This window comes from Salarias fasciatus, chromosome 9 (assembly GCF_902148845.1).
Source record: "Salarias fasciatus chromosome 9, fSalaFa1.1, whole genome shotgun sequence".
Classification (NCBI taxonomy): domain Eukaryota; kingdom Metazoa; phylum Chordata; class Actinopteri; order Blenniiformes; family Blenniidae; genus Salarias; species Salarias fasciatus.
Window position 1 is genome coordinate 19,002,958 of NC_043753.1, and position 25,218 is coordinate 19,028,175.

The 25,218-nt window shown below is 44.7% G+C and overlaps 1 protein-coding gene across 1 annotated transcript in view; it reads left to right on the forward strand.

Annotated features, from left to right (window-relative positions):
* The first annotated feature begins 6,864 nt into the window (after nt 1-6,864).
* Nucleotides 6,865-25,218, forward strand: part of nrbp2b (nuclear receptor binding protein 2b) — a 32,082-nt gene continuing 13,728 nt past the window's right edge. Inside the window, exons 1-2 of the mRNA XM_030099730.1 lie at nt 6,865-7,139; nt 7,245-7,571. Of these exons, the coding sequence (XP_029955590.1) occupies nt 7,452-7,571 (120 nt within the window). The 5' untranslated portion in view covers nt 6,865-7,139; nt 7,245-7,451. The remainder of the gene's footprint in view (nt 7,140-7,244; nt 7,572-25,218) is intronic.

Genomic DNA, 25,218 nt, shown 5'->3' on the forward strand with positions numbered 1-25,218 from the left:
ACATTTCAGTATATATTGCTAAAGGCCTTGGATGGATGGATGTTAGAGAAGCTGAATGCTGCTTTCTAGATATTATTTAAAGGTATAAAAAAATTTCCACTTTTTACATTCTCCACAAAATACATAAGAGGAAAAGGGCAAGAAAGAACTAGACGCCAGTCGAGGGCACAAAACAAGCCAGAACTGGTCATGCTGATAGTACATCAATGTACAAATGATGAGCTTCAATAAGTACTGAACCCATGCCAAGGCTGTTTCTTGTGATCAGCAAAACAAGATAAACATCGTTTCCTCCTTCGACTACAAAAAAAGGGGAAAAAAATCAACCAAAATTGTCATTTATGCACTCTGCATTCTTTAATTTCTGCATGTGGGATCAGTCACCTTGTTGTCTTATGGGCTGTTAGATTAATGGCTATCTGTGTTAAGTCTCTCCTGCTGCTCTGGTTTGTTATCTTATATATATATCTTCACTTTGCACATCCCGGATGACCAACTATGTTTTCTCTCAAAATTTCGTAGGATGTGCTCTGTTGTGTCTCTGTGCAGGTATAGTAGTCGGTTGTGTGGAGTGTCGGTTCGGATCAAAGAAGCATTGTATCTTTGCACTTTTTTCTTCTCTCCACTGCTTTTTTCCCCTTTCTTTCTCTATTTCACTCTCTCTCTTCCTGTCTTTCTGTCTTCTTGTCAGATTCAGCACTATTAAGTACCAGTATTCAAACTAAATAAAGTAAAGTTAGAAATCATATTATTAAGAGGAGCCCTATACCTATGAGCTCCTCATAAAAGAGCAAATCTGTTTCGCACTTTACAGCAATCAGAAAGAGGCGTGGCTGGAAACCCATCACACACTCGGATGGTGACATATCGTTAAATGAGCACAGCAAGGAGTTGTGGGCGAATTCCACCCAGATGAGCTGCTTGGTCCAAGATGAGGTATGCTGGGACACCAGGATCCGGAGTCCCGTCTCCAGCTTCTGGTTGAGCCTCTCTGACTGCCCATTGGTCTGTGGATGGCAGCCAGTGGAGAGAATCACCTACACCCCCAAGAGTTCACAGAAAGCTCTCCAGAACCGGGACACAAACAGAGAATCCCGGTCCGACAGCACATCTGAGGGGAAGCCGTGGATGTGGAAAACACGGTTCCACATCGTCTCCACAGTTTCCTTGGTTGAGGGTAACTATGGAAGTGGGATGAAGCGAGCCATCTTGGAGAAGCGGTTGACCATAGTGTGGACTACCATGTGCCTCTTGGAGGGAGGTAACCAAGTGACAAAGTCCATTCAGAGCCCGCTGTACACTCTCTTTGACATCCCAGTCCCATGTTAGACTTTTGGCTAACTTCCTTCAAAACTGTAGTTTTTTTGGCCCAGCTGTTGGAATCCTAGAAACTCACTGTGTCATGTCTTTGTAGTAGAATAAGATTCTTCGATGACTTGTCATGATTCCTTGTTCGTCTTTTTTTCAGTTGACATTTTTCTTTTGTGCAGTATATGGAGTCACTTTATGTAACCCCCATCCCACCAGAAATTCATTAGGAGACATGCCATGTTCCAACGGTGAAGCTTTTTCTCGAAAGAGCTACATAATCATCTAAATTCCTGTCTGGATCTTTGTTCAACAGCTGTTTCGTGTTCTCCTTTTTCTGCTTTGCCATTTGACTGTGTATACAGAGGACTTGAAGTTACATGCTGAAAATCCTATCCTCCAGCAAAATATTGAAACTCTTTACAACTATAACATGGTCAATTGGCAAAGAAAGCAATCTGAGGGATTCCATGCCTTGCAAAGACTGACTTCATTTGTCTGATAATGCTGGTTGCAGACATGCTGGGAAGCAGCGCCCTCTCTTGTTAATTTGACAGATACTCGACCAAGTTTTTTTTTTTTTTTTCACCATACAGGTGGTGGGACATATCAGTCCCAAATTTCTGCCATGGTTCCTGTGGTAAATCTGTAATTATCAGAGGCTCTTTTGGTTGTTTCAAACAGATCTCACAGCTGGAAACCATCCAATCAATGGCTGCATTGACACCACACCAACAGACAGATATTCTGGCTCTTCTTTTACATTATTCCATGCTGAAATGCAATCCTTGACTGTGGAAAGACAATTATGTCTTTTCTCAATAACAGTCCTCTCACCTCTGTTGTATTATTGTAGTACAGTTGACAGTCTCCTTTTGGCCGTCCATCATGCATATTTTTGATGACAATGGCTATCAGTGGCCTGTGATCAGTCTCTGCTTCAAATGTTGGAAGATCATAGACATAATTGTGGAATTGTACACTCTTTTTCAATTTGAGCATAGCAAAATTCTGCTGTTGTCATTGCTTTTGACGCGTTGGCAGCAGCCTTCCAATTTTCACCATCAGTCTGCAGCAACTCAGGACAAGATCATCTGCATGGACCTGCACACCTTCAGGGCCTTCAGTGATGTGCTCCATGGTGCTGTGGACAACTTCAGCAGCAGGGCAGATTCCAAAGGGTATTCTTTGAAAAGAATAACTTCCAAATGGAGTGTTGGATGTGTAGTATTTTGTGTTGTCCTCATGCAGCTTTATCTGCCCAAATCCTTGTGATGCATCCAGTTTTACTGGATTGTTTATTTGTTGTTTATTTGTCAATGTCACTGTGTTTCTCAAAAATGTATTGAGAAAAACATGGTCAGATGTCGAAAAACATCTAATTAGAGTGTGACAATCAAACAATTTCCATATAATCTTGAAGTTACTATGGAAAGATTTCATCTAACCCACTTATGTAATGAGACCAACAGTACTGTACTTCAGTTACATCTCCATAAGAATGTGCAGTTACAATAAAAAGAGAATATGAGATGAGGAGCTCATCCTTCTCCTCTTTGAACCCTCTTCCTGAAAACTTCCAGAAACTTCCTGAAAACTTTCATGATTGTGTCCTTACAAGCAGCTCTTGAGTCTTTAAGGGTCATTTCCTATACTGACATTAATTGACGGAGGCTACATTTAGGCTTTAGTTTTAGAAATTAAAACAATTGTACGTTTTTGCAACTTTACATTTACTGAAGATTGATTTTCTTCCGTTACCATGGTTACAGACATATCTCTATATCCACTGAGCTCCCAGCAGGCTGGAAGAAACAGAAGTTAAAAAAATAAAGGAATAAGATATGCATTACTACAAACTAACCACTAGAGGGCATCAACATCCTACTGTATCTATATAACACTACACTGCAGAACACCGTGTGTGTGCGTGTGTGTGTGAGTGTTCTTGTATTTCTATCCTTGTCGGGGCCAAATGTCCCCACAAGGATAGCAAAACGTGGAACGACGTGCCTTGTGGGGACCTTTTTCCGGTCCTAAGTAGGAGAAACAGTGTTTTCTTGACCATGTTGTTGTTACTGAAAAAAGTAAAAGTGCAAAAACATTTCTTTAGGGTTAGGCTTTGTTGTGGTGTGGGTTAGGGTTAGGGTAAGGGTCAGGGTTAGGGGCTAGACATGAATGGGAGTCAATGGACGGTCCCCACAAGGATAGAAATACAAGACTGTGTGTGTGTGTGTGTGTGTGTGTGTGTGTGTGTGTGTGTGTGTGTGTGTGTGTGTGTGTTTCACTGAAGGATCTATGTCGAAATCTTTATTATTAATTCAACTTCAGAGTTGTCTGTTTGCATATAATACACATTTCTGAACTGCAAACTGGAGGAAAACTCTTCACACGTCACAAATCCGTGCACACATTAATGTATTTATAATTTGTTCACATGTTTGTGTTATTTTTTAATCACACAGCTCCAGAGCCTGGACTCAAACCAGATATATTCTCATGGTGTAGAGAGAGTCCTTACCACTACATCACAGGTTGAATACACCTAAAAAAATGCCCATACAGAAACAAATATACGGTATATGTTAACATCATGTTAACATCACAACTTCAATCATGGTGCATTGCTATTGTGCCTGTTTCACAGCCAGACTATGTCACATCTCTTTTGTATGTCTCTACTTTTTTGTTGTTGCATAACCTCAGCATCACACAGGTCACATAAATCAAACAACACAATTTGTGTGTCTGTAGAGACTTTGGCTATTTCTGGCAAAGCTGAACCCAAAGACCAGCCCCTCTGTTTCCCTGTTGACTTGTCAGCGTTGATCCTCCTCCTGCTGCTGCTCTTCATCGCTGTGTTGTGTCCGTTCTGCGACTTGTCTAGACATCGCCATTGTGTGCTCCGCTCTGCTCCTTGTGCCAAGAGTAAAGCTCATTACCAGGGAGAGGGATTGGCAGAACAGGGGCTCTCTCACTCTCTGTGAGCAACGTGCACTAAAAATAGAGGGCGCGAGGAAGCACTGTATGGATCTGTGATTACAAGTGAAGTGTTGAGACATGCTGCCTGGTTTCCACAGAGCCACAATTGATGGGAATCACACAATGACAGTTATTGTGAAACACAGTGAAGTGGGGGGAAAATACAAACAAAATCAAACAAGAAATCGTGTGTAACTACTAACATGTGAATGAAGTTACATTCCCTCACAGTGAGGCATCACGTTACATAAACAGAACCACTGGATGGAAAACCAGTGGGTTTGTAGTATAAAAAAGCTACAGTAGTTTCCATGAAGCAATGAAGTGATACTTAGAAATGCAAAACGAGTACCGTATTCTTTCTGTTTGTGGATCAACAAGGTGCAGTTCTGATTTTCTCAGTGGGTTCTTCGGTTTGTCAGATCTAACAGAAAACAGAAAACGTGATTTTTATGTAAACATGGATTCTAAAACAGATCCTATTGATCTGGCTTCTAAAACACTTGAAAAATAAAGAAGCATTCAATACACCCATTTTTGCTGCAGCTTTTCTTTTCTTTTTTGAGGTTCTCTATTGGAGAATAGTGCTTGTAATTTTCAGAATGTTGGCGGTCCGGGTTATGGATGGTGCCTGTGAACACGCCCGCTTGATGTTTTCTTTAAATGAGATCCAGTTTTCCCAGCACAGCAGGAATGTGACGGTTTTCACCGGAATTCTACCAGAATTTTCCACCATTGGGAGACATTTTCAAGCTTAAATCATGAACAGGGTGTGACATCTGCGTTAGAACTTGCACCAAATCAAACATGCAGGTCATGTGATCTGCTGAGGAAGCCAGAAGGGAGTGGCATCCATTAATGAGGGTTTGAGAGAATTTGATTGGAAAAATGAAGTATCCGTATCTTTGAGTACAGGCAAGATTGAACCACAGAGCTGCAGCAAACCAAATAATCTGATATTCAGAATCAAAAGTCAGCTGTGAAGCAGTGAATGAGGTCCAGTGACTTTTTAAACCAAAATGTATTATTGCACTGAGCGAATGTAGAATCAGGAGCTTTACTGTTAGAACAATAAATGCAGCTTTTCTAAACATCTTTCCCACTGCATTGCTTATATTTTCCACAAAGAGCTCTCCTTACGCAGCATTGTCTTGTTGCATGAGTCGACAGTTTCTTGCAGTTTTTCCTCGGCGAGGCTCTCTGCCAGCATGGCACAGTCCTCATGGAGGGCCATGAATCTGCAGCTTTTAATTGAAACCTGCCAGCAGCACAGACAGACTTCCTTTGCCTTCCTGCAACCAGCACAAGAAACCCTTGAGATAACATATCAGCCAGTGAATTACAGGATAGATTGCACTTTTTTATTAAAAGAGGTTTTTTTGCAGCTGGTGCTCTCTCCTACATGCAGAGCTGTGCTTCTCCACAGTCCCTCTTTCTTTGGACACAAAAGGCTCTTTTTCTTTTCTTTTCTTTTTTTTTTTTATTAACAAATAAAATCTCCAGGAACTTCTTGTGTCCCTCTCTGGCTTTAGAGTAGTGACTGACTGTTCAGTTCTTTAAGGTGAAATCCACAAGAGTTTGGTTTGCTTTGGGTTTACGTTCATGAAAACAAGACAGAAAAAGACCAAAGACATAAAGTCAAACCTTTTAAAAGACTTAGCTGAAGAGTGTGGGGGGAAGAAAACACTCTAGACAACTTAAAACTTTCCACAATAAACATAAATAGACTCTTTCTTTCTGAATTTTCTAAATAATTTGTTCATATCATGAACATCAAGTCTGACCAGGAGTTGAAGGGTGCTGCCAGAAAGGGGCCCTCAAACCACGAGTTTGAGAACCCTGCTTTACAGTCTTTCTGAAAATTAATTTGTCATTTTATTTACATTCTGCATCCCCTTGTTTGTACTGTCTTTTCTTGTTAATATTCGGCATGTGTTGCAGCTCATGAAGCGCTTCATGCTGAAATGTGTTTGGTTCCCCTGCCTGTCTTAGTTCAGTTTCACAAATCTGTTTATTGCATGTTTCATTTTAAAATCTATTTATTTCAGCAGCTCTTTGACAAAGTGAGAGGAAAACAACTCAATTATTAACAACTGAGCTCATCATTTGTCACAACAGAAGACTAAATCAAACATTTAACATGAAATCAAATAATTTCTCATATATAAAAGCTTTATGTTCGTTGGGTTTGATAAGAAAAAAAATTGTTTCTCTGTCTTTGTTGTTTCTGTTGATGTTGATTCAAATTGTACTGATCTGTGAGCTTCATGCTTCAGTGAAAAACTGTCTGCTCATTTGTAAAAAAACTGTTTTACCACTTCAGTATCAACTTGTGTTATAAAAACTTGATATTTTATTCAAAAAAACGATAAAACTGTAAAAGCTTTATAATATGAGCAGGAAATGATACAGTAACTTATCAATAGTATATCATTCGAGCCATTGGAGCGGGGCGGCCCCCCTCCCCGGCCCGTGTCAGTATTCGGGTGCGCTCCTGGAGCCGGTACTACGGTACTGGGCTCCATCCCTCTGCGCACCGTGCCAGGCAGGAGCACGCACGGCTCCGGATCCCCGCAGCAGCAGCAGCAGCAGCAGCAGCGACGCGGACGCGTGTTGGAGGATGGTCGCTCATTCCCGCTGTCCTCGGTGAAGAGAAGCAGACGGTGCCTGCCTGCCGCCGACCGGCAGACCGACCGGAGTCCCCCCCCCCCCCCCGCCCCCTCCCCGGTGACCGCGCTCTCAGCCTGCGCGCGGACTGAAAGGCAGAGAAGCAGAAAAAGCATTTCGCAACGTGTTTTGAATGCAGCCTTCAGAGTCTGGGATCCGTCTGTGAGCCTCGCAACGCGCAGGTCTGTACTCCGGATCTTTATTATTATTATTAGAAATAGAATGACTGAGAGCTGAGCGCTTTTCTTTTTTTTTTTTTTTTCATTTTTCCTGGCGTCTGTCTGCAGGATGTTTTGAGCGCCAAGCGGCCGGTGTGGTCGGAGGGGGGGTTTCTTCACTGCGCACACAGGCGGCGGAGCGTCTCTGCGCCTCCGCTCGTCTCCTCACAACAACACCGGAGACCGGAGGCGGCGGAGAGAGGAAGACAGACAGAGAGAGAAAAGAGAGCACGCGCGCGCCAGGAGGGACGAAATCTGGACATACGCGGCGCTAAAATGACGATGTCCGTCCCGGAGAGGAAATCAGGGTCGGAGGGGAAGGAGGAGGAGAGCGAGGATGAGAGCGAGATCCTGGAGGAGAGCCCGTGCGGCCGCTGGCAGAAGCGGAAGGAGCAGGTTGGTCCCGGCCGGCGTTGTTTGTGGAGCGTGTACGCGAGGCTGCGCGCGTCTCCGCGAGGAAGGGGGCGGGGGGGTCAGTCAGTCAGCCAGCCAATCAATCATTCAATCAATCAATGAATCGGCTGAACTCCCCGGGTTATGCAATGCTGGAGCTGCCACAGAAAGCTCATTTAAGCCTCTATTTTCTAATTTCACTTACTTTACTGTCAAAACAGAGAAGAAAAAATATCTCCAACTGAAACTGCAACTAGATAAAGTGTTTTTTTTCCTTTAAGAGCCTCCTGATGTGTTTCATACATCACTGTCTTTGATATTATTTTCACAGGCAGGATATTTGTGTCGTGTTTGACTGCTGATGCAGTCAAACAGGCTGCTCCCTCTTTACAGCAGGAAGTCATTACTGCTTTTATTGTGGACCTGACTAGTTTTTCACACCTGAAGCTATTTTACTCCTCATGCAAGGTCAAGACTGAACACAGTGCAAAAACCAAGGATGATCTTCTGTTGGTTTATATTCTCTGATAGAAAAAAAGAGCTGCAGGAATGGTTATGAACTGTTTTAGTTTAGACCCGTTTGGTTGGAGTCTGGGGGATGTGGGTTAGGAAGCCAGTCAGGAGTGAAAACTGAGCCAAGTCCAGGAGATTGCTTCAACTTTCTCTCTGAAAAAGCTGAACAGACACTTCAGCTTTTTCAAAAATGTGTTGAATTTTGACCTAAATTCAGAACCAAAACTAACAATTTGAGCTGGATGTGGTCATTTAATAAGTTCATGTCCTCTTTTTTTTTAAACAGCTATATAAACATTTAAGAGTACTATATATACAAGTGAACAGATAAGAGACATAAACTGGCCTGTGAGGATCAGCACAGCAGCAGCAGCAGCAGCAGCATAATTACAGAAAACAAGCCGCCGTCCTTGCCTGCAGCTCCCTCTCCCATGAATAATCTCCTGTTTGTTTAATGTCAACTTTATCTATTATGTCCCCAGCCGGTGGATTCACAGCCTCAGCCGGTTCAGTGAGACCCACACCTGCACACGTGCGGCGTGAGCGCTATTTCACAACAAACGACAACAGAAAAAAAAAAAAATCCGTTGGAGTGTCCTCAGTGGTTATCAGGGAGAAGAAACGCGTATCTAAATGTCACAGCATTGTGAGTCTGCGGGTGTCGCCTCCGCCAGCAGCTCTGGATCAGCTTGATAATTTAAAGTTGAAGGTTATCTGCACACGGCGTCCTCTGCGCGCCACCACCACCTGACCTCGCCGCACTTTCAGCACCATTGAGTATTCATCACGTTGAAATTAACACACACACACATGCATGCACACACACACACACACACACACACACAAAACTGAGCCAACCCCGGAGATTTTCCACCCATTGATTACCCATCTGTCTGTTTTCCGAGCGGCTTCGACCTGCCACATTTTTTATTTGTCTCAAACTGAGAGAGTCGGTCATCCGTGGCTGGTTCCTGCCGCCCAGATCTATATTACTGTGTTTTTTTATTCATAAATGATTTGATGGAAAGTGTTAAAGCTTAAGACTTCATACAGTCCAAGGCTCAAGTGTGCTTATTTGCGAGTTATAACTGACTTTCTACATTAATCACACATTTTTTTGTATTTATTTGCACTTTGAAATAGATTTTGGGAGAATATTAAACTAAATATATATATACATTTTCATTTTCTGTAATTCAAGCTGGGTGCTGTTTCTGTTCCCGTGCTGTTATGATGCTGGAGCTTGAATATTTCCTCCAAGGATTCTACCCAGAAGGATGAATGAATTCACTGTAATTTTATCTGATATAAGAAAACATTCGACTTGTTTATCCCAGCAGGATCTTAAAATTACAGGCACCACCTAAATCCAAAAATCTGCAAAAAGTCCAGTTACTCACTAGTGTTTCTTCCTCATTATTTATTTAAACATATTTAAATCTCTGATTGTTCTTCAGTTTTTCTGGTAATTTTCTGTCTCAATCCTTCAATGCCGTCACTCTTCAGGCTAAATGTTGGGATTTAATGATCATTTCATAGATCAGAGACTCAGGATCCCTAAAATAATTGAAACAGCTTAACGTTATTAGTCATATCAAATTTTGAGATTAAAAAAAACTTTCATAATTCAGCTCAGTATTTCATAAACTCATGGAAGCAGCAAATCATCCCATTATTAATAAGATGATTTTGGATTTGTCACTTAAAATCATGAATTTTGCCTCATACGTCCCTAATATATTCCCGTTATCCGCTCGGAGTCGACTCGCTGTGCTGATTTCACACGGAGGCCGTTCAGATGGGGAAGCACAGAGTCCTGTGAGTCTCCGAGGTTTGCATTGTGGTTTATTGGCAAAACATTTTCCAGCCTCAGGTTTCCGTTTCTAGTTATCGTCTGTGTGAAAAGCAGCAAATAATGTTCCCTCAGCCAAACAACGACAGAAGGCATAAGTCAGGCTAAAGTTGGTGGTTTGCAACTCAATGTTTTCTTCCCACTAACAATCCTCTGGGTGATAATTGCTCTGAAATGCAGTTGATCTTCTCCCTTTGTCAGCGGCTCTCTGAGAAGTCGGCTCGTCAGCAGACTTGAAAGTTTACAAGTTCTGACCTCCGAGTTTACAGCATCTGATTGGGCGACGCGCTTCCTCAGATTGAGTCATACGTGATTTTCCACAATGAGGACATTCAGGCTCGCGCCGAACAATCTACAAAGGCAACACGGTGACTCACAGCATATTGCGATTCAGGCATAAATCTGGCGGCTCTGCCGTTTCCTCTCTGCCTCGTCTGATTGCTGAGTTCTCAGAGGTAAAGATGGAGCTTATGAGCACAGGCAGGCACTGCACCTGCGTAAAGCGAGTATTATAGCGTCCAGTCTGTACAGAAGATTATCCCTGGACCCCTGCGGTCTGGGTTTAATAATGCGGCGGAGGTTATGCTCCTGAAGGGAATCCTGAGATGCTCTCTGCTCACTCCAGGAAGTCTCCATCTTCTGTTTCAGGGATCCGTCTCCGTCTGTATCTGTCCTCAGTCACTGCCGTGCTAATTCACATGTTAGTACGTGACACGCCGACGCCGCTCTCTGCACCCATGTGCTAACTGAAATCCCATGCATGTGTCTGCTGGCGTGCACGTGTCAGAACCAACAGACGGCGGCGGCGGCTGACCCGTTTCGCTAAACGCACCCTGACATTTGGGACTGAGTGAAAAGCGCAGGAGTCGGTAATAAAGCTGATTTCATGGCCGTCCGGCTCGCTGTCACTCCGCCGTCGGTGAAACGGCTCGGAGCAGTCACTTTAATTACACGTGCGGCTCAAAATGCCAGCAAAGTTTATAAATACAGAAATGATTTTACAGCTTGAGGGCTGTCAGGGCACTTCACCAAGTGGGGGTGGAACTTTACACCAGTGTACTTGACGTTTATTTAACACTTTGACATTCAGGTGAATATATATTTATAGTAGCCGACACGTTTCTAAAAACTGCGAATACATGACGATTCTGCTGTTTACGTCTCATGAGAAGATGCTGTCGGTAATGCTACACATGTTATTCTTAAAATCCAATCACTTAAATCCAGTTTAAAAGCTCATGAGAGTAAAGAAACGTCGAATCGTCGTCTGTAAATAGGTTCGAATCAGTTATTTTCCACATGAGGAACCTTAGAGAAGGAAAGAGTCGTTTTTAACTTGATGAGCCTCTAACTGAGCTGCAGTCTGGATTCGGAGGCCACCTGCCTGCACCGGTTAGCGTCGGTAATGGCCCGCGATCGATCGTTAGCACCGTTATCTTCGAGACGAGCCTGCTGTTCTGGAAGCATCGACCAGCGCGACTGTATAATGTAATTACTTAACGGTATTGAGGATTCTCCTGCAGGATATCGTAAAGCGGGTCAGTGCGGCCGCCAAACCCTGACTCATCTGGTTTCTCAATGAATCCATTAAGTACACGGTTGCTTTAAAAATCACACTTTGAAACCTGTTAATATACTTGTTATGGTGTGAAAAATCCTCATAGAGGTGGATTTTTTTTTTATTTCATAAATGTAATCGATTGATCGGCCAATAGGATATGCAGTGGTTATTTTCTGCATGGATGAGCCTGAACCTGAGAGGAGGGAGATCTGAAGGAGAGCCTCCGCCTGAGATCTTCTGCTAAAATTAGATTTTCACACATCAAGCAAAACCAGAGTGAGTTATTTTCTAAAATCCAGAGCAGATATGGGCGACGGTTTATTGCTTTTATCAGCTTTTGGGGAGGGCCATCAATCACAAAGTTGGCAGTTAGATTGCACATCTCGTCCAGAGCATTTGTCCGAGTGCCATCGGGCAAGGCGGCTGAAGCTGGAGGTGTGACCTGGCGCGGCAGCCGTCATGTGAGTGTGTGAATGCGTCTGTTTGTGCAGCGTTTATTGAGCCTGCTTGTTAAAGAGGGTGTGTCCAGCAGCATCTGGCTCGCCTGAAATGTTTTGGTGATGGTGATAGAAGAGGGCAGGAGCCTTTCTTGAGGGCGATTAGAGGGGGGAAAAAAAGTTCATGCTCTTTGTTAAAAGTCAGAGGCCACGTCTGTGTGATTTGGTCAAATGAGCGGTGACTGAACTCCGTCGCCTCGCAGCGCTCCTGACCCATGTCGGCTCGTAAGTTTTGCAGCGTTTCCCTGGTCTGTGGTTGTAAATCCAGACCATTAAAGTGCAGCATTGCCCCCCCCCCCCCCCCCCCCCCCCTTTCCCCCCCACGAGCCCCAGTCAGGCTGCGGGTTGTGGCGAGCGCTGCCCCGAGCGCTCCTTCTAATAACTGACACTCTATAATAATCCAGCAGCGCTGGGCATGCCGGCCGGCCTGACAGCTGCCCCGCGAGGAATGGCTTCCGCTCAGGTTTCCCCCTGCAGGGGAAGCGGAGAGCGGAGCGGCCGGCTCCCGTTCACCTGTTAACACCTCCGCTCTGCCAGCAGCGGTCCTCCTGCCTGGTACAGCTCTGGGCATTACCCAGAAACCCACTCACACAGTTCCTGCTTCTCAGAAATGGAAACCATTTGTGAAGACGGGCCCCACCGGTTGTATTTCGACCTGCGACGTTGAGGTGTTGCTGCTGTGTTTCATCCAGATTAAAATATCTCAGCAGCTTTTTTTGCTTCCCTCTGACTCCTTCACTCCTCTGAGCTGGACTCCTTCCTGTTGAAGGAGCATGTTGGGGAGTTTCTCTTAAAGTCAACTCTGCTGATTCAAGGCTTTTCCAGTCAAAATGGCCTTCCTGTTGCTCTCCTCTCCCCGAACACGCCTATTGATTTACTACTGACTCAGTGACACGAGGGTAATTTACTCATTTATATGCGATGACATTTTGTTATTTACAACTTGGCTGCCTTTGACCCGGTCGGCCAGACTGACGCTATTTCGGTCCGTCGTCGTAAAGTGCGAGCGCGCGGCTCTCCGCCGGTGGAGGTGTTTAAGATCGGACTTGTGTTACCACTTGGTTTTGTTTACATGCGATGGCTGCTGCCTTTGTTTCGGTGGTGTCGGAGAGCCAGGGAGGCCTGCTTGAGCAGCGCCGGGGTGACGGTTGTCGTCTGTGTTTACGCGCCCGTCAGCGCAGAGCCGAGCTGTCCGATAGAGACGGACGGTTATCGTCAGGCCTGTCGCTCCCGTATATTATCAGTTTCTGCTCTTTTGCTAACGCGTGCTCGATGCATTCCTCCTCTTATTGTCTTCTTCATTCCTGTGCAAATGTTTGTGGCCACAGGCAATACAAAAGGCACCGCTTGATCCCTGGTCGCACAAAGAGCCTTATGTTATGCATTCCTGCAAAGATCTTGTTATTCTGCTTATTTAAACAGTTAAAGGGTTACAGCGGGAAACAAGAAGGAGCTCATTCACGTCAAAAGACGAGGATGAAAACCGCTGGAATGTGATCAAGGACACCGAAATTCACTTAGGCTGCATACGCTGTTCCGTTATATCAGGCTTTTTTTAAATTCTAACCGTAAAAAGTTTATACCAGCTGTTTCTGGTCAGTTTGAAGTAAAGTACAGATAAGAAATGCCACAAAGTATCCTGTAACTTCTTCCTGTAATGGTGTAAAATGTATCTTCTGTATTTCAACAGCCTCTCTCGGGTTAAGAACAGATTAACTCCGTCAGGTTCTGTCAACACGTTTAGTAAAAAAATGCCCCCATTGAGTCGGGGTCTGAGAGCAAACAAGAGACGCATTGTCGAGCCTAACGGGCAACGCAACCAACAAAGCTCCGGACTCTGTTCCAACGACTTCTTCTTTAGCGCCGCTCGTGATGTGGCGGCTCGTGACGCGTCCGGGCCGGGTAATGTCGAGGGACCCCGTGACCCGGTAGTGAAATGTGAGCCGCCGAGGCCTCTGGGAAGGGGTCACCGGATCCCGACAGAGCACCGGTCGTCAGCGTTTTCCACTCCAGCTGTGCGAAAACGGAGCCGCTCCGATATTCCGCTCGCCGGACGGGAGCTGGAATCTTCAAGGAATGGCGGACGTGTCTGCGGGGCGTTCACAGAACCGTCGCCGCCGTTCACGTCACACGGCATTCATGCCTCTTACCAGCGCTTCCGACCTCCTCCAGCACACTCTTGCCTTTCGCTGAGTCACTGCTTCGGACGGTAGCTTGAACACGAGTGTGTGTCTGCAGAAATACTGCCTTGAATAAACTTTAGTTTCTCCCTTTTTCTTTTTTTTTTTTTTTTTAACGTCAGTGGGTTATGAGAGGAGAGGATTTGAGCGTCTATCAGAGAGAAACAGAGGTCCAAACGGCTCCGTCTGGATTTGCATAATTTAGACCGAGTCTTGCCGCCATGATTCAGCCGTCTCGGTTTATCGGGAGCTGCTGCTCGACTCAGCTTGACTCTGCCTCCTGCCTGGAGAAGAAAACGCCGTGGAGACTTCAGCCGTTACGCTGACGAGTGGAATATTTACCTACTGAAATAAGGAACACTCCCAGAGCAAACACAGAGAGCACAACTCGGAGCACGGAGCTCTCTGTGGAGTTTGCATGTTCTCCCTCGAGGCTTGACTGATGGGAGTGTAAGCGTGTGTGATTGCTCTGTGATGAAACGGCGACCTGTCCGGGATTTAACTTCAGCTCCACACGACCCTGGAACTTTGTGAATGGATTGAATTTGTTTTTTGTTTTTTGTTTTTTGGTTTTCAGTTCCACAGAACATTTTTCCAGTCAGCACCTCGAGGGTAAACCCATTGTTTATAAATTACAAACAGGAGACCAAAGCAGCGCCTGGTGCAGAAAAAGAATCCACGAAGCAGAAATCCAGTTTCAAAAATAGTAAGAAGTAGTAATATCCTTGCACACAAACAGGAAATCGACTACCGTAATCTAAAATAATCTGCGACCTTCATCTCACTCTGATTCCACATCGAACCGGTTTAAAGAGTGAGGTGTTTACATTCTTCTGATGGCTCCAGTCAGTTTCTGCTCCACATTGTGACTGGTTTACATAATGTCACACAGTGTGATTTTATTACATCAGATTAGAAAAGTGTTTCAACACACCTCAGACAAAGGTCAAGTTCACTGAGGCATCTCCGTCTTCCCACTGCGGTTTTATTACCAGCTTTCATCATCGGCCGTGTAACCTGCTGTTAATTTCCTTCCCAGACGTCAAACGTCATGATCGTGTTCAATGGTTGTTCCTATTTTGAAGTTGCTGCTAAAACGGTTAAATAACATTGGAAATCAAAACACACCTGCCTCAAAATAAACTCGGACCTTTGCACCACAAACACTGCAATCACTCTCCACAAACAACCCCCCGCTGAGGGTCCTGCAGAGAGACCGGGAGAGGCGGCCGCCACGGCGACGAGGCCTTCTGCAGCGAAAAAAAAGGTTTAGTGAACCGCTTCGTTTTCCCTCTGAGGCTTGAACTTTCCATCCGTCAATTTTGCACCAAATCCAAACGTCTGAAGCTAAACTGGGAATTCTGTTGTAGCTATTATTAAATGGCCTCTCAGAGTTGTGCACCAACAGAAACGTAGGATTGAATGGCTGTGTCAGATTGTTTCTTATCGGCCATTAAAAGTGAGGACTAATTGTTTATCGAACTGCATGTGGGTCGTTCATCTGTATAATGCATCACGGATTAATAATGTATATGGAATCTACAGTGATCCCTCTTGCTCATGGAGTGTGGATAAATATCCGAGAGTGGAATTTTCCGGACGTGAAGAGCTCTGCACACATCGCCTCGTGACTGTGGGTCACATACAAACTCGTAATAATAACACTGAGTTTATTCCCTGCGACGTGGATCCGTCTTTAAATGCTTATAGGCTCCTGCTGACTGAACGCCAGAAATCTCACGGCTGAAAAGACCTGTTGAGGAGATTAAAGGTGCAGCCACTCAGGTTTTTTTTTTTTTTTTTTTTTCCTCGCCCTCCCCTTGCAGTGAGGCAAAGGCCAGGATCCTCCACCTCCTCGCAGCTGCCCGCCCCGGCCGGCATCACACACCACTTTGATCGGAAAACACGTGTGTGAATATGGGCTCTGAAAACATCGCGGCCTGCTCCCGGGTGAGAATAGGTCCCAGGGAGCCTCCATAAACGCCGCTATCTGTGTTTGAACAGTCAATAAAGGAGGGATACTCCATGAAGTTCGGTGAGCTCGCGCTCTTCCCGCTTCAAAGGAAGCTCTATTTACTTATTCGGCCAGCTGATATAGAAACTGTGTGTGTTCACTCCTCCATGCTTCAGCGCCAGCAGCTCATATCGTGACCTTTGAAGCCAAATACAGATATCCGTATGCGTGTGTCAAGTATGCGCGTAAGGAGAAACACGGTGACACACTCAGACGAGCTCAGAAACAAAGGACGCGTAATTAAAGGCTTTGCTGGAGGAGAAATCTGGGGAAGGATTTGACGCTGCGCTCGTGCACCAGTTGGTCGGATCCCAACTTCCGTTTTACGGCTTAGGAAAGAGACAAACAGGAATCAACCAATGACGACGAAGGGACCATTTATTTTCATACCAGATTTTTGGCATACAGCTTTTAATCTTTTTTTTTTTTTTTCTTCGTTGACACCTAACAATCCTTTCAACTGTGATAAGTACAAGTAACAAGTACAGAGAAACCTGCTTCAGGAAACTCTCCAAAGCCTCCCACTTTCTCAGCGAGAAGCAGAGTTCAGACGTGGGACCTTTCCCAGCTCACCGTTACTCGTGAATGCGCCGTGAAATACTGTCAGGATTCGTCTCTTTAAAGCCGAGGATTTTGTGTGTTTTACTTCTCGGTCTTTGTCTGTTTTACATTTGATTTATTAACTTTTCACAATCAGTAAAGAGATTTCCTGAGAGAAAACTGGAGTAATTCCAACATTCTCCCAACATGCTGCACACTGTTGCAGCTTGGATGATAAAAAATAAATAATAATACAAACCAGTTTTCCACCACGATTTAATGAATAAGATGTCACACATTCAGCCTCGGATAAAATCTCCAAATCAAATCAGAGCAGAAGCGACAAATTCTGAGCAGCGTGGAGGTTTATTCCAACACTGTTGTCTGAGATCTCATCAGTTTCCGTGTTTACCGCTGTAATTTCCTCCTCTGCTTCACGTGCTGAAATCAGATGTCCGCACCCTCAGCGGTCCGCCCATGTCCTTGTTTCACAGATAAAATCTGGTTTGCATTGTGAATTTGAGCATCCCGGCGTTGTTTATGCAGATACGGAGGGAGCAGTGAAAGCAGGGCGCCGTGATGAATGAGCGTCGCGTCCCGGCAGCCATCAATCGGGCAGATGTCTGATGAATTAAATATGGAGGCAACAAATAAAAGCCCACATCCTGTTTTGCTCAGCGAAGATCAGGGCTTCAGTTACCATACAAGACACAAACCACTCTGGATTGAAGAATTCTCAGTTGCACTTCAGATTTCATTTTCAAATTTTATGTGTCAGATAATTTAGTTCAATTGAGACGTAAAGTCTAATAAAAAATATATTCAGGCATTGAATTACGGTGTGATGTTCGCATTCATGCACATAATGTTGACTGACATGGAGGGTCGGACTACCAACCTCATGAATGAAAGAACCTGCTCCACCAGCTGAGCCACAGGCGCCCTGCTGACGCCGTCATTCTCATTCTGACAGCAAAAGCCTCTGTGATTTGTAGGATAATCAATTTGTTCCTTAGTTTTAATGATCTCCTCAGGATCCGTTCACAGCTATGTGGAAGAATCCGTTAGAAATCCTCTTTCTATGAACTTTATCAGCTCACGGCTTATCTTTAAAACTTTCAGAACGATGCCGTGAAAGAGGTGAGGCAGCAGAGCAGCGTTCCCATGGGAGTGGTTGCTGCTCGGACACCGGGCGTGTCGAGGCAGACGGCAGCTCGTATGTGAGAGTTGAAATGATTCGTACGACGAGGGATGAAGAGTCGCGTAGTTGTGGAATCTTGTGTCAGACTGCTGGAAACCGCGGTGTGATGTTGTGGTGCCTCCTAACCCTGCGGACTCGCGGCTCTCTTACTCACTCTGGACTTCCTGCGTCGTGTTTCGCCGTCTCAGTGACACCCGACACCGAGCGCCGACGCAGCGCCTCGCATTGTTTGGGTCTGTCGCTCCTGTCAGTCTGGACGCCGGCTCAGTTTTTTTCATTTATTTCAAGCCCCTCTGGTGACGACGTGCATTGTGGGGCCTGGCGAAGCCGTGGACAGGTGAATGACACTCGGATTAACGGACCCCGGGCCTCCCCTCCTCATGCGGCGCTCTCACAAAACGTTGCGTAACGAAGGAAGACAAAAAGCAGCTTACTATCTCGGCCAGCGTCTGCCAACGCGCTTTTTGTTTGAGCACGTGCCGCAGAGCCAGCTCGGGTTCTCCGTCACTTTCTCTACTTAATCTCCCCGGAAGATTAAAGCCACATGATAAACACGACTCTCCCTCGGCGTTTCTCCACATGGGAGCCGTTTAATAACCCCGGCGTCGCCCACTCCACTAATTGAGGCCTATAAACTCAACAGTAACAGTGAGGGAGAAACTCTCACACTCCTCTGTGCTCCTTCTCCACAGTGTTGTTTTGTTGCTGCTGCCTGCAGTAAAGGGTGTGTTACAGTCTAATGTCGGTCTCAGCATGCGCGAGCACGCCGCCGTCGCCGCCGCCGGCTGGCCGCCGTGGCAAACACTCAATGGGTCTTCTGGCAGCGCCTGCCGGGTCTTTTCGAGCTCTCACCTCGAGTCACCTCGCCTCCTCGCTGCACTGCAGTAACCTCTGCCGGAGGCGAAGACGAGTCCCGGTCGCGGCCGGCGGAGCTCGGTTTAGCGCGCCGTAACTCTGATGCAGCGGAGCGAGCGGCGTGCGGATATTTACGAGCATGAGGAGGGTAATCCAGTGGGCAGAAACCACCCGCTTTATGGAGAACTTTTATACTCCAGACCCCACCAGGCTCCACCACAGTCAATGGCAGATGTCTTTACAGAAACAGGAAGGCGGCCAGATACAAGTCCAGGCAAAGCCTGCGTGAATTAGCCTTTATTTCTTAAGAATTTCACACTACATCATTGTTTTTTAAACAGTAAAAAGTTTCACCTTGGTGCTACATAACAGCAGGAACGTGAATAGAAAATGAACTGTTATGTTAATGCTGCTGGAGCTGTATGTTTTTCAATTATCCTGCAGTCTCAAATGTGAGTTATGGCTTTGCCTTCAGCATTTAATCTTTAATATTGACTTTTCGACTCTGTTTTAGGCCTTTAAAATTCATTCTTGACATTTCAACTTTTATAGATTTTTATGTAGGGCTGGGCAACATGATACAAACTTTATATCTACTTATTTTTTCCTCAGTATATTTTTTTTTCTCTGTAAAGTTTTACCAGAAATACAGTTCTAGGTCAAAGTGACTTACAAACTACAGCACAGGCGCTTTCATTAACCACCGGCTGCAAAAAATAAACATAAAATTTCCAGAAAAATTAGGAAAAACAGGCATGCATTAAAACAAAATCCATATTTGTTGGGTTTAATCCAGCTGTGTCAAACTCATTTTAGTTCAGGGAGAAACTGGAGGTGATCAGACCAGTGAAGTGTTGTCTTACTCCAGTAGGAAACTTACATTTTGGTTTTCACACCAAAACGAGAAGCCATCCAGGCAGAGTTTCAGCCACAGTCGAAGCTGAACTTTGTGACCTCCGTCAGCGGCGGAGGCTGTTTGACACAAAGTGGCTGTAATGGAGCGTGATGCCGGTGTAAATCAGCAGCTCGGCCCTGACGTCCTCCGCAGTCCAGCGCTCTCGAACGCGTTCTCAGACTGTGATCAGTGGAATCGAGTGTCTGAGAGCAAGAAAGTGCTGCACAGTAACACACACACTAACATGAAGCCTGGCGTCGGTCATTTACGAGAAGCATCAGTTTTCGGTGATTTTTAACTTCCTCTTTCACCTTTTGCGTCTCAGGGAACTTCCTCTTGGAAAAACAACAAGTTCTACCTAAATAGAAATGTCAACATTTATGGACATCATGTGTTCTTCCTGTAGTGGAATGAAATTCTGTCAATATTTACCTGTTTATGTAGTTTCTAATTCCAATACATTTGAATTCAGAAACTACTTGTGCTTGCAGGCATTAAATCCATGCTGGTTTTGCAAAAAGCTGTTATTACAGCAGCGGCGATTCCACCACAAGCTTATGGAAATGGTTTAAGATCTGCTTAGCATGCAGGAGGAACTCACCAGGAGGGTTAAAGTTCACGAGTCCTCCTATAATGACCACGAGATCTGTTTCATCTTTCCTCTCCTGCACTTTTCAGACAATTTTGACATTTCAGCTGTTTTAACCATTTTGGATCTATTATAAGTAGTTTTTTTATTTTCTTCGTCTTCCATTTTTTTTAAAGCATTTTTATTTTCTTTTACAAATGGAAGTTATTTTAGGGTTGTTTGAATTCCGTTTTTAAATTTTTCCTATTCCTTATGGTTTTAGCTATTTTGCCCATATTAGTTGTGTCTTTCATTAAAGCCCATTTAGCCAAGAGATAAGAGTCCCTTTGAAGGTGCAAATGATTTATTTATTTTTGTGGAGACACAGACTATTTCCTCACTTTGGGACCGAGTTGTTTGTATTCAGCATCGGTCAGTTGATGAGAGAAAACAATCGAGGAGCCGCTGACGCCCAGATTCCCAGCAGTTATGACTCGGTGAATTAGAATTAGAGCTGCAGGGTTACATCAGGACATCGGTCTGTAGAGAAAGAGATGCCAGGGTCAGGCGTGTTCATTTTGTTTATTTAAATATCACAAAAAGAAAGACGTCAGGATGATCTGCTGATTCATTGGATTCATTCGATATTGAAACATATTCAGAGGAAATATGAAAGAATGATTCAGAATGTGTAATAATTTACAGTCTCTGGAGGCACAAATATGAATTCTGCGGGAAATTCAGAGCTTGTTTCTCTGCAGTAAACTAAGAAACCTGGACCAGAATTTATCCTTGATTAAAAATGACGCGCTCAACAGGTCGTCGTTAACCTTGGACTGCTTCAGACGGAGGAAGGAAACAACTCCCGGTGTCATAATGTCCAAGTAATTTAATGTTTCATTCAGGCGTAAGATTGAATTTTAATAAAAAAACCAGTGAGCATTTAATCAAAACGAGCCCTCTGTATTATTAATGAATGTCAAATGGAGAAGCAATGTTTTTAAATCAGTGAAGTTATTCCTTCCTTCACTACGTCTGAATTTCTGTTCTGTTGAAAACATTATTTGCAGTTTGTTCCCTAAGAAGGAGCACAGCAGCATTTATATCAAGCCACACATCCTTTTCGAGGTTATGCAGCAGTCACTGATTACTTTTATGGCATTAATAACAATAAACTTGAACTTTTGTCAAAATCAAGATTATTTCAAATCGGTTGATCAGTTAGGGATCGACCGATTGTTCCCTCCTCCGACCCTCTGTCTTTGTTTCCACCGTCCTGCAGCCCTCTCCCTTCAGAGATATGAAAGATTAGATTAATGACGCCAGTGCCGTGATAACTTGTGTGACGGCGAACATCGGGGTGATAACGGGGAATTATCTGGCTTATTATGCAGCTTTAACCTCTGGCTGCAGAGGAGAGGCGAGAGCATGCTGTCTGAGGTGTGTTGAAGCGGGGTGTCGCTCCCCCCGTGGCGTCCTCCTCCCATCTGTCGGCCTCTGAGTCCAGGGACTGGCTCGCATGATTATCAGGTCGCACCTGCTTCTCATGTTCTTCAAACTGGATCAGATGATAGAGAGACATGTGTTCCATCAGCTGTTAGAAATGCGTTTTGCCAACACAGCTTTGTAGAAACGGTCTGTCTGAACGCCGTGAATGTCAGTCGGGGGGGATTTTATCTTGAAAAGAGGTCGAGCTGAGTCAACACATCACAGCAGGTATGCAGATAAAGCGGCCCCTGACCTTGTGCCTTTTTGTCTTCCGACTTGAACACAGGAATGTTCGATTGGTCTGAACGCACGGGCGTGTTTCAGAGAGGGGTGGGGAGTTTTCAGCTCACTGACTGGAGAGAAGCAGGAGAGTTGAGGAGACTCTGTTTAGATTTGGCAGCATTATTATATGTCATCATGTATTCTTCCATCCATTTTGTGTTTTTATGTTTCCCATTTTTTCATTTAATTGTTGATTAGTTTTTTTTTTTATTCTTTCCGCCTCATCAAGTCGATTGAAGCAGTTTTTACTGGAGGAAACGAACAGAAGTCTCTCTGTTCCCTTGTTTTATGGATAACTTCCCAGAGGAGTTTTTGCAGTGTTGCATAACTTAGTATGATTTAACAGATAATGGATAACTCAATTGCTGGGTTTGACATGAAAACTCCTTTGATTTTTTTTGGTAATATTTTAATCATTTCACCAACATTCAGAGCTGGTGCTACATATCTGTGTTCTGTCTTCACCTTCAGATTGTCAGAATGAATCAGCAGGACATTTTTATGAGTCCCTCCGGAAACTCGGGGTATTTTTGAAGGTGTATATTGGTGTGAGAACGGCGGTTTGCAGCGAGACGAGCAGCAGACACGTTTCCATTCTAAACAGAGCGGGCTGACGCCTGCAGGTGAACGTGGGATCAAAGCCTCACTTCCTGAGTTATCGCAGGTCAGAGTCTTACATAATGAGGCGGCGCGGCGCTTCCCATGCTCCACACGTTCCAGCGGAAGGCGGCTTGAGGAGGACATAAAATTCCCCTTTAGTTTTCTCCGCCTCCCCAGCGTGTTTTGACTCTGTCGCTGTTTGTTTTGCAGCGGCTCTCTCTCTGTCGCGTTCACGCGCTCCGGTGACCCGCCTCGCTCTCCTCAGAGTTCCTCCCCGTCGGGGCGCTTCGGCCGCCTCGTGGGAAAATGAAAAAGTGAGAAGAGACGCGAGCCCATCTGTCAGAAATCACCTTGTGAGGCTCTGCGACCTTGTCTGCTGTTGGAAAAGAGGTCGAACCTTCGATACGCGTTGAAGTCGAGAACGCGGCGGTGGTTTCATTAAGATAATGCAGGATGTGAAGGACATTAATCTGATGCAGGCTCCATATAGGTTAACCCCGTTTCCTCACATTGGTGTCATATAATCCGTCATACAAATTGGAATCGGCTGAAGTTGTGGCGTCTTGTTGAGCGGACCGCCTCAGATGCTGACCTGATTGGGTGCTGCACGTGACGAGAGAGAGAGAGAGAGATGTGCATCAGGCACCACGAAGGTCAGCAGACGGTCAGCGACGGGACGGGGGGGGGGGGGGGGGGGGGGGGGGGGGGGGGGGGGGGGGGGGAGTGCCTGGATGAGGCTGATGCAGCTCGGGCTTTTTTATCTCTGCATTTGCCTTCAGCATCTCTTTTTAGTCATCACCTAAGAGATGAAACATTTATCCAAACAGACTAGAAAGTGCTGTCAGGATACATTTAATCAGAGGATTAAAAAAGGGAAAAAAAAGACAGAATGTGGTGTAGAGGTTGGTGTGTGACCTCCGGGGGGTCAGGGGTCACTCCTCCGGTCATTAGGATGTGTCCATAAGTAAAATCCTGAACCACAAAACGCTCTCTGGACTCCACTCATTGGCCAAAACGGCTCCTTAGCGATGAGTAAAATGCAGAGAATTTAACCGTACTTCTGTATTTAGGCCATAATGAAAGATCCTTGCAATGGATCATACATCCATTACTAAAACAACAGAGATTAATTGATCGAATTTCTACCATTGGAATAAATGCCAATATTCTCATATGTGAGTTCATAAAGCTGTTGCCCTCACCTGTTGAAGTACAGTCCTGTGAAAATGGTGTTGTTTGGGCTATTTTATAGTTAAAGGTGCTGTAGGCAGGATTCGGCATCTCCGCCATCTTGCTTAGGGTTACCTAAGCAAGATGGCGATTTGACCCATCTAAGATGGTGATTTGAAACCCAGCACAGCCAATCCTGTCCTGTTTTCTCTGACATCACGCCCTTACGCAAGTTAAGCCCCTCCCACAAGAACGTGCGACGAACGCCCCTCGACCAATCACTGTTAGAGCCTCAGGGGCTCTTCTGATTGGTCAAACATACCGGGAGCGGTCGAGATTCCTTTTCAGCTCATAACAGAGACAGATGGAAACGCTGCGCCCTCGTGGTAGTGCTGTTATGCTACACTCCTAAAGGATTATCAATGGATACTCTAACATTTAATCCAAAGAAAACACATAAAAATTAGCATTGACTAGCAAATCCTGCCTACAGCACCTTTAATTTATAGTTTAATTTAAGGGAGTCCAAAAAATGTTTTTTTTTTTTTGCACGATAATTTCAGTTTTTAAAACCTTTTTATTAAAGGATAATTCATGCCGTTTAAAGAATTCATGTTATTTCCACTTTAAAAATCTTCCAGCCTCGCTGTCAGTGGTTTGATTCCCACTCTGAACCCTGAGTTACTCCCACCAACTCCTCGCCTGGCATCTGACGCCGTTCATGTCTGTGTGCGACTGGTGCAGAGTGCTCCGAGACCCTGAAGTGAAGCACATTCGTCTTTATTTTTAGAGCATATATTGACGTTAAACATAGAAACTTTCGTGTCTGGGTAACGCTGAATCTTTGATTGTTTCTTGTGAGGCCTATGAATTATTTAAAAATCAAAGTACATACTGACAGCAGTGCCTTTCATTCAGTTTTATTTAATAACACCCAGAAATTCCAAATAAAATGATTTACAGTATGTAAAACAACTTAATTTGAAATAAATAAGAGTGAGTTTTAAATCAGAAATCTGTCTCTGCAGGTCTTTAGTAAATGAATGGTTTATTTTGGAAAAGAACGTGAAGATTCCAGCCAAATAATACATTGCACGGCATTTTTTCTGTCACTTGTAATTAACCTCCCTCTTTTTTTACAACACACCTGTGGAATATGCACCTGCTGTCAAATCCTTTAACTATTAGTTGACAGATAGCCTGTATTCAGACGCATAATTGAGCGTACGTTTCAGTAACACAGCGATGTTCAATCACGTGTTTGGGGGATTTTTCACCATCCACCGCCATGCTGCCACTGAGCAGGGTGTGGCTTTTCCCGGTCTTCTCTCTGCTCGCTGCTTCTCTCGCCACATTTCAGTCAGACGCTTTGATCCCGCTGCTTCGGAGTGAAACCCCCGAGCAAGAAAGGCTCGAAGTGCCTGGAAATGAAAC